Below are 16,432 nucleotides of genomic sequence, written 5' to 3' on the forward strand. Positions count from 1 at the left end.
AGAATGAGTGGGCAAAGGACTGGCAAGTAGAGTTTAATCTAGGGAAGTGTGAGGTCATACACTTCATGAAGAGAAATCAAAAGGCAGGTTTGCCAAATGGAGAGACTGCAAGTGGGTGAAGTAAAGAGGGATGTTCTTGTTTATGAATCACACAAAACTATTTTACATGGATCGTGGATGAATATTTGATAGACCACAAAATAAAAGTGGTTGGCAAAATGGCACCAAAGAGGATTATGATATTAATTCAATTAAACTAGTTAATATCACTTTCAAAGAATAGATTAATTAAGTATTAACCATCCGTGACTTTGGAAAATGTTACCAGTGAACGTATCTTTGTTTGAAGTCTTAAACCTGTGGTTCAAAATGACAATTAGAGATTTTGATTTCTTGGAAAATTGGTACACCTGCTACATTGTTGGCAACAAGGAGGTACAAGCTCCAGTCTAGAGTACTGTGGTATTTCCAATAAATTCTTACCATTTGGAACCAAGATGCTTCATTCAAAATTCTATTCATAAGATGCCGGGGGGTTGTTGCAGCATAAAAAAAAGTGGGTAAAATTAATCTAAGGAAATCTGTTTTTCAGACTTCAAAAGTAGTGTGATCAAGCAGTCAATGAAATTTATGGTCAACTTCATCGCATACAGTAAATTTTGTAGGATTTGAGATCCTCAAGGATGTTCCTTCATTTTGTTCTATGTTGCATTTTAATATTTCATCTGAGCTTCAAACTCATGGCTTCATGGGAAAAAGTTCAGGTTTTTGTTACTCTCTTTGGGGGAATAGTATTTTCTGATGTCACTCGTACATGATACAGCCCTAATATTATGATTTTACTTCGGAGTCACGTGAGTGATTCCGTGAAGAAGCCCGTCCCAGGACGCGTTGCGGCATTACGTTTTGGCATGCAAAGCGGCAGCCGGGAGTCAGGGCTCCCGAAGAAAACGAGAGAGAATCTAAGTTTAGGTAAGTACTTACCTTTTTCCTTTTACAGCCCCTTTGCGTCTGCTTGTTTTTTCCCGCAGGGACGTGCAAGCGGGCCCCTTGGACTCTGGCAGGAGTTTCCCGTTCGAGGGAGGGGAGGAAAGACGCTACCAGGGAGACAGAGCACCGGCGGACCATGAATGGGACCTGTGCCGGTGCCGAGAAAATCTCCCCAGGGGCTACAGCTGACAGCTGGAAGACGGCGCTAGCGCTCTGTTGGGGGTTCCCCTTAGTCCTCGCTCGCTCTCCACGCACTGTCCAGGTGAGGCAGGCAGGCGGGCGGGCGGGAGGAGGCTTCCGACATTTACGGAGCCGTTAGGGGAACCCACTGTGCAGAGCTGGCGTGGAGTACGCTGCAGCCCAAGTGCAGGTGAGCAGCAGCCCGAGTACAGGGAGAGCGAGGTCCGCTAATCAGCGGCCCGCTCCCGACTCTGCACCAAGCCCGCCAGCATCAGCTGGGGGCTGAGGGGGGAAATATGCTGCACCTGCCCGCTCAAGAAAGAGTCAGGGCAGCAACAGGCGGTAGGACCGCTTAGCTGGGCGGTCCGCAAACCCGACATCGGGACCGAGCCAGCCCGCTAGCCCTGACCACGTCAACGGCAAAAGGGAGCGGGCTGGATGTATGGAAAACCCGGCAGTGGAACGACATTGGACTGGGAAGTCTCTCCACCCAGGAGGGGGAGAGACAGCTGCCTGAGCTGCAGGAACGACTCTTGGGCATTGGAAAGGTGAGTTTGCAGTTGTGTTTTATTACAGAGTTCAGGAACACAACGCAGAACTCGCAAAGAGGAACTGCCCCGCTCCAACTCTACCAGCAGGGCAGCAACCGGCGGCAGCGTCGCTCGTAGAGCGTTTTTTCGCTATCCCTGAGACCGAGCCAAGCCAGTCTCGCCATAGCCTACACGGCGGACTGGGAAAGCGGAAAACGGCCGGTCGTCTCCGACTCGTCGGAGGTGGGGGGAAATGTCCACCCCAAAGCGGGGGAGAGACAGCCGCCTAAGCTGCATCCAGCAGCTATTGGAGGGGATGGTCTACCGAGAGCAGCAGCGCTCTAGGACAGACAGGACAGGCGCCCCCTCCATGGTGCTGAGTCCGGCACCTCCCTTTGCGACCTCGGACCAGGAATGGGAGGTTAGCATCGGTGACCAGGGGCAGGCTGGTCTGAGTATGGGGCAGGCGGAAGGAGCGAAAGAGCGCAGGGTGTGCAGGAAGAGCTGCTGGGGGGGGTCGTAAGCCGATTTCGTCGCTACCCCACGGGTTGGAGCACCACTGGAGCCAAGGATGGCTGACAGCATAAACCATCTCTCCAACAAACCACTGCGGGAGAAGGTGCTCGCCCAAGTGCTTGAGGAGCACACAGCCCCGGATAATTGTGAGGCTCTCAAGGTCAAGAGCCTCAATCCTCAAATATGGGGCAACGTGGGGGGACCGATTCGGACACAGGAGGTCGAACTCCAGCGCATACTTCGCCTCCTCACGGCGGCTATAACAGCCCATGCGCGGGGTGTTGAGACCGTAGATATGACATCTCACCAACAGGATGTCCTGGCACTCATGTGCACGACACAATATGAGCTGAATAACCTGAGAAGAGACAACATCAGGCCGGCCCTCAATCCTAAATTTGCAGGATTATGCAAAACTCCATCAGTAGAGACCGACTTAATTTTTATTTTGGGGAGGACTTGAACAAACAGCTCAAAGAGATGGAAGAGGCGTCTAAGACCTTTAGCCTCATGAGGGCACCACCGGCAACGAACATACCAAAGCTCTTCATTTCCACCCAGGCGGCAGCACACCACTGTATCTACCAGTCGGCGTCCCGAATATGCGACTGGTCAAAGCTTGGGGCCGCACTATCCCCAGAAACCTTTTTAGGTCAGGGCCTGCAGCGGACCCCCTGGAAAATGCGCCTCCCCCCAACATCGTCAGTACATCGACAGAGAAGAACACTCAAAAAGAAAAAACACAACCCCGCCAATATCCATGGAGGTAGGTGGGTCTGGTTCCTACCAGCAAATAGAGCGCTTTCTTGGACTATCTTGGCTTTCATATTAATTCAGTCCACGTAACTTTAATGTTGCCAAGAGACAACATAGTTGAATTGGCACAAACAAAGAACAAATTAATGGTCAAACTACCAACTACTCGACAAATAACAGAGTAATTGGGGGAAATGGTACCATTTTTCTGTCTACATGATTCAGATGTTAGTATCAAAATCAACATATAGGTTGTCATTGAGCATCTCATGAAGTTACCCACTGAAATAATATCAGAAAGACAGTGGTGGGGTTACCACTTATACTGGGCATTAAGTATCTAAAAAATTGCTCGGGTGAAAATTATGAGTTTAAGCACTTGCATGTATGGGTATAAATAAGACTACACTATGGAGGTGGCCTATATTAACCATATGGCAGCATAAAGTCGGTATCATATGACAAGTTGGTCAAAACAATTTGGCAATGGTATATCCATAGAGGTATTGGACTATCAACAACTTATCTGCCTGGTAAGAAAAATAAGGTGACAGACACCAGGTCACATAAAAGTAAGGACAACATCAATTAGATGTTTTCATATAAAGTTTAACAAAACTATCAAGCTATATGATGCAACAGATATTAATGCATTTTTCATTGTCGCTGTACTGTACACTGACAATGAGAATTAAAATGGAATGTGAAACTGATATCGATTATTTGCATTAACGCTATATCACCAGGTGTTTGGGGATGTCCTATGTATGTCGCGGGGGGAAACCAGACCCTGGGCAAGTGGAATCCTCATTAAAACATTTTCTCTGGGACAGATAGTTCCAGCAGAAAGATCGTCAGCTATATATATTAGCTTTTCTGGCCTATAGGTCATGTTGTCATTCAAGAATGTATTTTATAATATTGATAGACAAATGCGTTCACGCAGCATTGGTGAAATTAATTTTATGTATTTTCCCTTCTGCCTCACCAATCGAGAACAACGCACAGTACAAAAGGATTCTGCTTCAGGTATTTGATAGTACCTGACGGACTTACGCAGGCCTTGTTTCACTTCACGCCATAACATGGTTGTTGGAACTTGGATGGTGTTTTTCCAGTACCCAGAATTATTAATATCGGAGCCGGGCACAAATCTACTGTGCCATGAGAAATAAGCTCCTGAGCTGCAGATTCTGCGCAAACCTCTGGGACTGGGATTGTTATACTGAATAATCGACACCATGTCAGCATCCTTTTGAACATCACTGGACTACAACACTTGTCCAGCATCAAGAGAAGTACTGCAAGGATAAAGGGGAAAACCTACTCATCCGAATCAGGTACTACGAACTGGAATTCCTGGAGAACCTTCATCATGATGAAGGATTCGGCTACAGTGCCATCAACACAGCTAGAGTTGCCCTGCCTGTTCTTTTTCAAAACAGCTACAGGACAACAGGCCATGGAGTCACTGGCTGGTGGTAATGAAGGGTATTAAACTCTAAACCCCTAGACAATGTACACCTATATATGGGATGTCACAGTGGTTAACCACACTTCAGGGGATCCCACCAGCCAGAGTCCAAAACCTGAACCTTCTATGCACTAAAAACATATGTTAAAGGCACATGGAGCAGCACAGAGGGTCCAGTCACTACTCCTATTTCAACTGGACACCATGCTCACAGCTTCAGACCAGATCTCTATCATTTGTCCAGGGAATGGTCAAACCAGACCAGGAATACTTTATCCAGTCATAAAATCCGGGCTTACCCGCCAGAGAACACGGTAATGTACCAAGACCCTTTTTTACCTTACATAGACACAACCTAATTATGCGAGGGAGATGAAAAGCCTTGTGGGTTGGTTACAAAAAACCTTGTGGTCGGGTAACAAGCCTTTTTTGAAATGGCTCAAGCAGGTTAAAGCTCTTGGGATAAAACTAACATGTCAAAGTTGTCATCCCACAGGAGAAGCTTCCACGTCAACGGCAAAAGAATGGACGTACCTATAAACCACATCCTGGCTCCAGCAGAATAGTGGGGGTAAACGTTCAGAGAGAAATAAATTATAAACTGTTGACAAAACCTGTTTTTATTTGCAGGAAGATTCCAATCTGCAAATATTCAAATTAGCCAAGGGGAGCATTTTTTTTTTAAATTCTTCAGTGTTATTGTAAAATACCATGGGTTTTTCTATAAACAGAATCATTGGTTGATTATGATAACACGCTTCCTCCCTCAAAGGCTTCGGCAGCGAGTGATATAAACTGTTACACGGTTTGAAATCACAGAGCTTTGAAATCTTCACGGAATCACTCACGTGACTCCGAAGTAAAATAGTAAGATTAAACGAGAACTTACCAGTTTGAAGTTTGATCTGTATTTTATGAGGAGTTACGATGAGGGTTTACGTGCCCTCCGCTCCCACCCTCATTACATGGATCAAACTGATAATTGATGTCTCTTTGTTCTTTACTATGTTACTTCAAATACGTGTCTGTCTGTGATTCCACACCGCTGCTTTGAAGTTATGCCGCAACGCGTCCTGGGACGGGCTTCTTCACGTAAACCCTCATCGTAACTCCTCATAAAATACAGATCAAACTTCAAACTGGTAAGTTCTCGTTTAATCTTACTATTATTCCTTATTATTTTGTTGTAGGGAACAAATGTAAAATTTATCATCCTTCAGTCCCATTAGCCTACCCAATACTATTTCTCGTCTAATGAAAATTACTTTCAGTTCCTCTACCCTGTTAGATCCTCTGTCCTCCAGTACATCTGGGAGATTATTTGTGTCTTCCTTAGTGAAGACTGATCCGAAGTACCTGTTCAACTCTTCTGCCATTTCCTTGTTACCCATAATAATTTCACCCATGTCTGCCTTCAAGGGACCTACATTTGACCGCTATTCTTTCTCCCTTAACATATCTAAAGAAGCTTTTACTGTCCTTCTTTACATTCCTGGCCAGCTTCCCCTCGTACTTCATCTTTTCAGCCCGTATTGCCAGTTTTGTTTCCTTCTGTTGTCCTTTGAAAGTTTCCCGATCCTCTGGCTTCCGGCTACTCTTTGCTGTGTTATACATCTTTTATTTTAGTTTTATTCTATCTTTAACTTCTCTTGTCAGCCACGGTTGCCTCCTACTCCACTTAGAATCTTTTAAACTTTTTGGAATGAAATGATTCTGTGTCTCCCGGATTATGCCTAGAAATTCCTGCCATTGCTGTTCCACTGTCATTCCTGCTAGGATCCCTTTCCAGTCTACATTGGCCAGCTCCTCTCTCATGCCTTCATAGTCCCCTTTGTTCAACTGGAGCACTGACATTTCGGATTTAACCTTCTCCTTCTCAAATTGCATCCTTCTCCTACGCATAGTGGGCTAAATGGCCCTTTGTGTTGTAGATTTTCTATGGTAACACTGAACAATGAAGTGATTTTGTTTAAAGTTCTGGCTAGTGAAATCTGACCTGAGTTTGAGATTTTTTTGATAGCCAACCTGAACCTTGGCATGGTCAGACTTGGGCTCTGACTAAGCAGCCAGGCTCAAGTTTACTCTTCAATTTTGTTCACTCAAGGAAATACCAGGATGATTTAGGCAGCCAATGTACTGTTTCAATAACCTTTTGAATTTCATCTTTGAGCAGCTGATTTATACTTTATTTGCTTTTTCAGCGCTGTGCAGTTGTTCTACACTGTTAGAAACATGTTCCACTTGTTCTACGATGTTGTTCCGACATATCACAAGTAAGTTTGACATTTTTAAGTTTGTTTTTAATTCCATTACCATTTTTGAATCGATTCATTACATTTGATTGTACAGTAGTGCAAGAGTTGGTGATTAACATACTCCACCTATTTGGCAAGGTCATCAAATCATTCACTGTTGAATGTAAGAAATAATGAACAATTTAATGTGTTTTGTACAACCACAGTAAGATTGTGGCCAATTTACCTCAACTCCATCTACCTGTATTACTGATGCCTTTAGTGCCCAGAAATTTGCCAGTCTCTTCCTTGCATCTGCGTAATGACCAAATACCCACAAATATATTGACCTAATTACAGTTCCAACCCCAGACATGGCAGACAGGAGAAATGATCTGCATGCATTTATCCAGTCAAATATTTAGCTTTCACGAAGTCACTTTCTAAACTTGAGGAAAGTTCTCTTATGGATTAGATTTATGTTCCCTAATCTTGGCAATTAGTTGGGTAAAGCATGTATTTTCTTGCTGCTTGTTACTGTTGTGTTAATGTCAGCAGTAACAAAACCCGATTTGCACTAAGATAGACCACTCAGTGGGTCAGGTAGCACATCCCTGCAGAACATGGATCGGTGATGTTTCGGATTGGAACTGCACTTAATCTTTTTATCTTTCACTGTTATTTTAATGTGGCTTTGGATATTTATTAAATACCTACATTGTTGTGTAGTTTCAGGAAGACACTACATTATGGTAGATTCTAATTCATCCATTCTTATTTTCAAATAGGGAGACTCTGCAGAAGTTGCCCCAGCTAGCTGCTATACACCACAACAATTGCATGTACATTGCTCACCATTTGATCACGCTTGGACACCAATTCCAGTATCGGCTTCCAAGTCCTTCGTGCAATGGAGCTGCTACCTTCGTAGACTTTGTGCCAAGTTTTAGGCGACTAGGTGTGTAACTAGATTTTGCTTCGCTTATTATTTTGAATAGCATGTCAAAGATTTTAAAACATTTGCTTATCCAGCAATTATGATCAATTTTCTACTATGTTTAAAACAATTGGAGACTGTTCCATATCTCCAGCCTTTGATATAATTTGAATTGGTGACTTAATTGGGTTAACGAGAATTAGAACCATATTTTGAAATCACAGCTGTTTCTGTGACATGGGTTGAATTTTCTTGCCTTGCTTATTGTGAATTTCAATTGATTCTAATTCTGAGAGTTACTTTTGATGCAGAGGAGGATAAAGTCATGTAATCTTTAACTGCACCATGTTTAGGTTTCTAATGTGCTTAAAAGATCTGGAAGAAACTCATGTGAACTGAGCACATTCTGGACAGTAGGTGGCCTCAATTTAACCTGTATTCCTACTTTGATTTGATTATTCACAGAGTCTCGCCAAATTCACTTAGCTGTGGATGGTGGTTTTATGCATATATCTGTAACTAATTATTGAACATAGTATTAATCCGCATTTGGAGGGTATTTTGTATATTTAAAAAAAACCTAGAAATCTTATTAACATAGTGTGGTGGTTGTATGGATTTACAGTGCCCTCCATAATGTTTGGGATAAAGACCCATCGTTTATTTATTTGCCTCTGTACTCCGTAATTTGAGATTTGTAATAGAAAAAAATGATGTGGTTCCCGATGTTGGGGCCACAGTTTAAGAATAAGGAGTAAGCCATTTAGAACAGAGATGAGGAAACACTTTTTCACACAGAGAATTATGTGTCTGGAATTCTCTGCCTCGGAGGGCGATGGAGGCTGATTCTCTGGATACTTTCAAGAGAGAGCTAGATAGGACTCTTAAAGATAGCAGAGTCAGGGGATATGGGGAGAAGGCAGGAACGGGGTACTGATTGGGGATAATCAGCCATGATCACATTGAATGGCGGTGCCAGTTCGAAGGGCCGAATGGCCTACTCCTGCACCTATTGTCGATAAAGTGCACATTGGCAGATTTTAATAACGGCCATTTTTATTTTGGTTTCATCATGCAGAAATTACATCAGTGTTTATACATAGGCCCCCCCATTTCAAGGCACCATTATGTTTGGGACACAGCAATGTCATGTAAATAAATGTAGTCATGTTTAGTATTTTGTTGCATATCCTTTGCATGCAACGACTGCTTGAAGTCTGTGATTCATGGACATCACCAGTTGCTAACCAGGGGATACTAACCTTGCCAGATCCTTCACCATGGGTGAACTCTTCCTTGGCATCTAAGTAATGAAGAACAACAAAGCAGCTGGACTCGATGATATTCTATGTGAACAAGTCAAACACCCAGGACAAGTCGCCAAGCAATGGTTTCTTGACCTAATCAAACATTTGTCTCAGAATTAACAAGCTACCAAAGATGTGGAGATGAGCAAAGATAGTGAAAAGATCCAGCCGACCCCAAGAACCTCCGACCCATCTCCCTGCCCTGATCCATAAATTATTTGAGAGGCTACTCTTGAATTGCCTGGGCCCCATCACGGACCAGCAGTGAACAAGTTCCTGAACAAGCAGGCTTCAGACCTGGAAAGTCCTGCACAAGCCAGTTCCTGAATCTGACCCAATTAATTGAGGATACATACGAGAAAGGACTTATCACTGGTAACTCTTTTGTAAACCTGTCAGCGGGCTTTGATACAGTCATTGGTGCAAAAGCTATCCAAGAACGTAAAGGATACAAGTCTGACAGCTCTGATCCAAAATATGCTGGAGAGCAGACGCTTCTTTGTGGACCTCAGGGGTGATCACAGCAGATGGTGCAGACAAAAGAATGGGCTTTCTCAAAGCAGTGTCTTGCCCCTCTGCTTTTCAACATTTACACCAATAACCAATCCATCCACCCGAGTACCAGGAGCTTCCTGTATGCTGATGACCTCTGAATTGCATCTCAATGTCAGTCCTTCGCAGAACTTAAGAAGTCCCTCACTGAAGTGTTAGATGGCCTTAGCAACTACTACGCCCTAAATCATTTACGGGCAAATGCAGACAGGACAAAAATGAGCACCTTCCACCTCAGGAACCGTGCTGCAAACTGCAAATTAACTGTTCACTGGTATGGGAAGGGTCTAGCCTACTCAGCCAAACCCATATACTTAGGAGTTACCCAGGAGCTACAAAGACCATGTCAGCAAGACAAAAGCAAAGATAACACACTGAGACAGCTGGCCAACTCTAAATGGGGATCAGATCCAGGAACCTTCCAGAGTACTGCCTTTGCACTATGCTAATCAGCGGCCGAATATGCCTACACCATTCTGGGGACATTCTTCACACGCCAACTAGTTGGATCCAGTGCTAAAAGCAGCATGCAGAACCATCTTTGGCTGCCTCAAACCCTCACAAGTTGACGACCTGTACCTGCTGTGCAGGCACGTGCCGTGAGTAATTACTCGTCAGTCGGCATTAAAAAAAAAAAAAATCTTAAACCATGCATACGCAGATTGTTCTCTCAGTAAAAATTTAAAATAAGTAACAATTCAATTTTCCCAAGGCTTGTAAATCTCCTTCATTTTGTAATTATTGAATGTGCAGGGGACGAAGGATGAAGGCGGGTGGAGAGATGGTGGGGAAAAACGGGAGCACACCGGGACGTTGAATCAGTAGTCATCTTATTAAATGACAATACGAATTCAAGGGACCAATTGGAGGGAGAGTTCCTTTCACATCGTGTGGAGAGTTTGTGCCAGGAGTTAAAGATACGAGGAGAGCAGGAGTGTTGAGAAGGAGGGGGTCGGAGATCATGTCACCCGCTCACCGCTGCCGCAGCGCTCTGGGCACGGACAGTAGAACTGGCCACCACTTCCGGGGAAGGAAGCAGCTCGGGTGACTGCGGGCAGCCGCCGGGACCCGACAGCAGAACCGGTTGCCACTTCAGCGCCTTCTGCCGGCCCGCTCACCTCTGGCAGTGCTCTCCGTCTGAGCATTTCACCTGCAGCTCGCTGGCTTCGCTCATGTCAGCCGCTTCCTGCAAATCCTTAAATTCCGACAGCCAAGTAACTTCAACTGGCCCCTTGAGCGCGCTGTTGGAAGTTAAGGATTTGCGGGAAGCGACTGCCATGAGTGAGGCCGGAGAGGAGAGTGGTTTTCAGACGGAGAGCACTGCCTGAGGTGAGCGGGGACTGGCAGAAGAGGCTGTCCGATCCCGGTGGCTACTTGCAGCCACCCGAGCTAATTCCCTCCCCGGCAACAATGCGTTGGCTTCATGCCCGGAGCATCGCAAGTGGGTTACTGGCCCCAAATCCCCTCCTTCACAGCGCTCCTGCCCTCCCCGCAACTTAACCCGGGCCAGACGCATCAAACGCTGTGAAATGAGCTCTCTCTCCCCCACCCACCCCGGGAAATACGGTATTTAAAAACATAAAGCACCAAGAAATGTACTTACCACATTATTGGTACACAAACTCCATTCTTCACTCTTTGTTTCCAAAGATACTCTTAAAATAATGATAATCCATATTTGAAAAACCGATCGATCTCTTAGATAGGCATAATTCTCCCATGCCTTTACTATTTATATTTAATAATTGCCATTTCATAATTTTAGTCAGGGTAGACAGTGTCTACCTTGCGTACCCTGACGGCACGTGCCTGCTGCTGTGTGGTATTGTACCCCCTACAATCAAGAGAGCAATATCCTCAAAAGTGGAACGCAGCAAGCAGGAGGATGACCTTTGTCACCCACTCATCCAACACATCCAGAGGTTAAAATCCAGAAATAGCTTCCTACATGCAGTTCAACCCCTGGATGATAACCCCCACATCTGTAGGATAGATACTTGGGTGACACTGCTACAATCAAAACCCCACGCATTGACACTATACCCTGAGGGATCCCTTCCATTGGGAGAGAAAGAGATATGGCCAGTCTGGCTCTGCCTCAACCACCTCAGAACACAGGTCGGACGGTGCAAAGCCCTCATGCAGAAGTGGGGGTACAATAACGATTGACCAACTGAATGTAACTGCGGGGAGATAACCCAAACTATGAAGCACCTACTTACCTGCCTCCTCCTCCCAGAGCCCTGCAAACCAGAAGATCTCAAGGTCTTCAACCCACGTGCCAGAGCCTGTGTTATGCAGTTGCTTGGAAAAGTGTAACGACATGACATAGAAGTAGTTGCTGGGTGTCTTCTCTGGTGATGCTCTCCCAGGCCCGAAACATTCCTTCGCTCCATAGATGGACATCCTTGTGATTGAGGCAGTGCAGCGTAGGTTCACGAGATTGATCTCTGGGATGGCGGGATTGTCATATGAGGCAAGATTAAAAAGACTAGGCTTGTACTTACTGGAGTTTAGAAGGATGAGGGGGATCTTATAGAAACATATAAAATTATAAAAGGACTGGACAAGCTAGATGCAGGAAAAATGTTCCCAATGTTGGGCGAGTCCAGAACCAGGGGCCACACTTAGAATAAAGGGGAGGTCATTTAAGACTGAGGTGAGAAAAACACTTTTTCACCCAGAGAGTTGTGAATTTATGGAATTCCCTGCCACAGAGGGCAGTGGAGGCCAAATCACTGGATGGATTTAAGAGAGAGTTAGATAGAGCTCTAGGGGCTGGTGGAGTCAAGGGATATGGGGAGAAGGCAGGCACGGATTATTGATAGGGGACAATCAGCCATGATCACAATGAATGGCGATGCTGGCTCGAAGGGTCGAATGGCCTCCTCCTGCACCTATTTTCTATGTTTCCCTCTGCCCCCCTCTCTCTCCCCATCTCTATCTCTCTCTCTCTGCCCCCTCTCTCTCTGTCCTCTCTCTCTCCCCGTCCCTCTCCCCCTCCCCCCCCCTCCCTCCCCCCCCCCCTCCCCCCCCTCCCCCCCCCCCCTCCCCCCGGCCCCCATTGTGACTCGTCAATGCTCACCCTGTTTCCCCCCCATCTCCCCCACAATGAAACTGGCAGTTTTTTGTAAATTAGATGCTATTGTGATGTAATTATTAACACTGTTCCATTAATCTAACCTGATAATTGATTTGGGTTGTTCTATTCTAACCATTAACAAAATTTGTTTTTGTTCCGACAGGTGATCCATCAGTTGAAACGGCTGGGCAAAGTTTGGCAAGATGTACTTCCAGTTCACATATATTGCAAAGCTTTGGGTACTTTGCTTAATACAGCAATTACAGATATTGTGAACAAAATCACAATGCTGGAGGTAATGTGAAATGAAATGGGGAGAGTTTTTTGTAATACCAATCAAAGACTGGATGTTGTGGCATTTATTGCCTCTCTAATTTTCATTAGACATGATCGTGTTGGTGGGTTGAGTTACTCAAGGCCAAATTGGGGCAGCAAGGCAGATTTCCTTCCATGAAGGACCTAAACAAACTAGATGGTCGTTTCCAATTCTAATACTTCAGTGCTTATCATTGTTCTTACAGGTATTTAAATTCCAGATTGATGTCTTCTTGCGTTTGAGGCAGCAGAAATTATGTAATTCCCTCTAGGCGCTGTAGCCAGTTCAATATGCTATTGTCGAGGGCCGTGAGGTTACCCAGTCGGAGGACAGCGCAGTCGAAAATGACATGCTGTGCTGTTTGTTGGTCTGCTCCACACATGCAGGCTGTTGATGAACGCAGCCCCCAGCAATGCATGTCGGCATTGAACCAGCCGACCCCTGTACGGAGCCGGTTCAGGGCAACCCACTCTTTGCGGTTGGAATTTAAATTCACCACGTTTTGTGCAACCTCAGTGTGGACATGTCACTTTGTGTGCCTTTAGAATAGATACAAATCATGCTCTTGACAAATTGGTGTTTTATAATTTCAAAAATAATATCGTACTCATAAAAAGATTTTGATCTGAATGTCATGTGAACACCGATTTTCTACAATTAGTTTTCTATTGACCGCTTTTCTTAATAGTCTGTCCCTTGTGTCTTGTAGGACATCACCTCAGAAAGTGCTGATTGCCTTTATGCATTATGTAGAACTATACTTGAAGAAGGGCCTGGAATTTTTCAACCATTACTTGAAGAAAGCAAGAACAAAACATTTCAGGAAGAGATACCAATTTATGTGCCAAAGTGGCTGAAATTCCAAGAGCTAATGATGGTTCTTCAGGCTAATCTGCAGGAGCTGGTAGACAGGTATGTATGATCCTCGACTACAAGCAGGCTACAGGATGAAATCAAATCATTCTTTTAGTCAAGGATATGGCATTAGATTTTGTTAAGTCTCATTAAATCAATATTCTCCTGAGATTATTCTTCCCGAACTCCTAAATAAAAGTTGGTGCTTTAGATTAGTTGAATTTGCCAAATTAGCAATTGGTCATATCATCCTTGGCAGCATTAATAAAAAAATACACAGGCAGCATCTCTTGAGAACATGGATGGGTGATGTTTTGGGTTTGGTACTTGCTTCGTGTGTGTGTGGTAATAAGTGGATACAGGTGAAGGGTTTTTTTTGATAGGAATGTTGTTGGACAAAGGCTCAAGTATGACATTGGTCATTTTGGATATTAATATTGACACCAGGCAAGGTTCATGAAGAATTGGGCTCATGTCCTCAACATTGATGTGGGGATTTTGGTTTCTGTATGTGAACGTTAGATGGGATCTTGGTTTAATATTTTGTAACTGATGAAATATTGATATGTGTAAGAAGGAACTGCAGATGCTGGTTTAAACCATAGATAGGCACAATAAGCTGGACTAACTCAGCGGTACAGGCAACATCTCTGGAGAGTAGGAATGGGTGACTTTAGAAACATAGAAACATAAAAAATAGGTGCAGGAGTAGGCCATTCGGCTCTGAGTCTGCACCGTCATTCAATATGATCATGGCTGATCATCCAACTCAGTATCCCATACCTGCCTTCTCTCCATACCCCCTGACCCCTTTAGCCACAAGGGCCACATCTAACACCCTCTTAAATCTAGCCAATGAACTGGCCTCAACTACCCTCTGTGGCAGAGAATTCCACAGATTCACCACTCTGTGTAAAAAATGATTTTCTCATCTCGGTCCTAAAATACTTCCCTCTTATCCTTAAACTGTGTGACACCTTGTTCTGGACTTCCCCAACATTGGGAATAATCTTCAAGCACCTAGCCTGTCCAACCCCTTAAGAATTTTGTAAGTTTCTATAAGATCCCCCCTCAATCTTCTAAATTCTAGCGTGTACAAACTGAGTCTATTCAGTCTTTCTTCATATGAAAGTCCTGCCATCCCAGGAATCAGTCTAGTGAACCTTCTCTGTACTCCCTCTATGGCAAGAATGTCTTTCCTCAGATTAAGAGACCAAAACTGTACGCAATACTCCAGGTGTGGTCTCACCAAGACCCTGTACAACTGCAGTAGAACCTCCCTGCTCGTATACTCAAATCCTTTTGCTATGAATGCTAACATACCATTCGCATTCTTCACTGCCTGCTGCACCTGCATGCCTACTTTCAATGACTGGTGTACCATGACACCCAGGTCTCGCTGCATCTCCCCTTTCCCTAATCGGCCACCATTCAGATAATAGTCTACTTTCCTGTTTTTGCCACCAAAGTGGATAACCTCACATTTATCCACATTATACTGCATCTGCCATACATTTGCCCACTCACCCAACCTATCCAAGTCACCTTGCAGCCTCCTAGCATCCTCCTCACAACTAGCACTGCCCCCCAGCTTCGTGTCATCCGCAAACTTGGAGATGTTGCATTCAATTCCCTCATCCAGATCATTAATATATATTGTAAATAGCTGGGGTCCCAGCACTGAGCCTTGCGGTACCCCACTAGTCACTGCCTGCCATTCTGAAAAGGACCCGTTTACTCCTACTCTTTGCTTCCTGTCTGCCAGCCAGTTCTCTATCCACATCAATACTGAACCCCCAATACCGTGTGCTTTAAGTTAGCATACTAATCTCTTATGTGGGACTTTGTCGAAAGCCTTCTGAACGTCCAGATATAACACATCCACTGGTTCTCCCTTATCCACTCTACTAGTTACATCCTCGAAAAATTCTATAAGAAAAAAATTGGGTCACCCATTCCATCTCTCCAGAGATGCTACCAGTTTCACTGAGTTACTCCAGCTTTTTGTGTCTATCTTTGAAATATTGATATGCCAGGTTGTAACAGAACTATATATTAACTTTCGATTAATCTGGCACCCAGGTTAAAAATACAGCAACTGCAATTACATTTAAAGTCAATTTGAAGACATTTTAAGCTTGTAGCACATTTGAAGTTCATAATTTTTTTAACTTTCTTCAATCTTGAGTTTAGGTGGACTGATGGGAAAGGACCATTTGCAGCAGAATTTTCTCCAATTGAGGCAAAGAATTTGATCCGAGCTTTGTTTCAGAACACAGAGCGAAGAGCAGCAGCGCTGGCTGAAATTAAATGATTAATGTCTCATGCATTCAAGAAATATATATTTAACTTGTAGGCACTACCTTTTTGATCTACTGATGTTGATTACATTTGTAGAATATTGCAGCAATATGTTCAGAAAACCTTAAAAAATAAATACTTTTCAAATCATTCTCCGCGTAGGTATCCGATAGTTATCAGAACAAGTAATTTATTGCAACACGAGGTTTACCATTAGTTGAATTTTATTTTAAATTTTGGGGATTTCTTTGTATCATTAGATTGGTGGGTATTTATTCTCGCATTCCAGAAACACATCGACCTTACTGAAACCTTTTTGTCTCTCTTGTTCTGAAGTGCCAACTTTTATTCTACCTCCTGTCTGTTGCTTCCTATGGCTCTTCCTTAATTGATACTTTTTGT

At 44.1% G+C, this 16,432-nt stretch overlaps 1 protein-coding gene across 1 annotated transcript in view; it reads left to right on the top strand.

Annotated features, from left to right (window-relative positions):
• Positions 1-16,180, top strand: part of zw10 (zw10 kinetochore protein) — a 31,635-nt gene extending 15,455 nt beyond the window's left edge. Inside the window, 7 exon segments of the mRNA XM_055660465.1 lie at positions 6,648-6,719; positions 7,469-7,638; positions 9,324-9,438; positions 10,687-10,762; positions 12,722-12,853; positions 13,584-13,786; positions 15,923-16,180. Coding sequence (XP_055516440.1) covers positions 6,648-6,719; positions 7,469-7,638; positions 9,324-9,438; positions 10,687-10,762; positions 12,722-12,853; positions 13,584-13,786; positions 15,923-16,043 — 889 coding nt within the window. The 3' untranslated portion in view covers positions 16,044-16,180.
• Positions 16,181-16,432: the final 252 nt, after the last annotated feature.

Source organism: Leucoraja erinacea, chromosome 32, assembly GCF_028641065.1.
Source record: "Leucoraja erinacea ecotype New England chromosome 32, Leri_hhj_1, whole genome shotgun sequence".
Lineage (NCBI taxonomy): Eukaryota > Metazoa > Chordata > Chondrichthyes > Rajiformes > Rajidae > Leucoraja > Leucoraja erinaceus.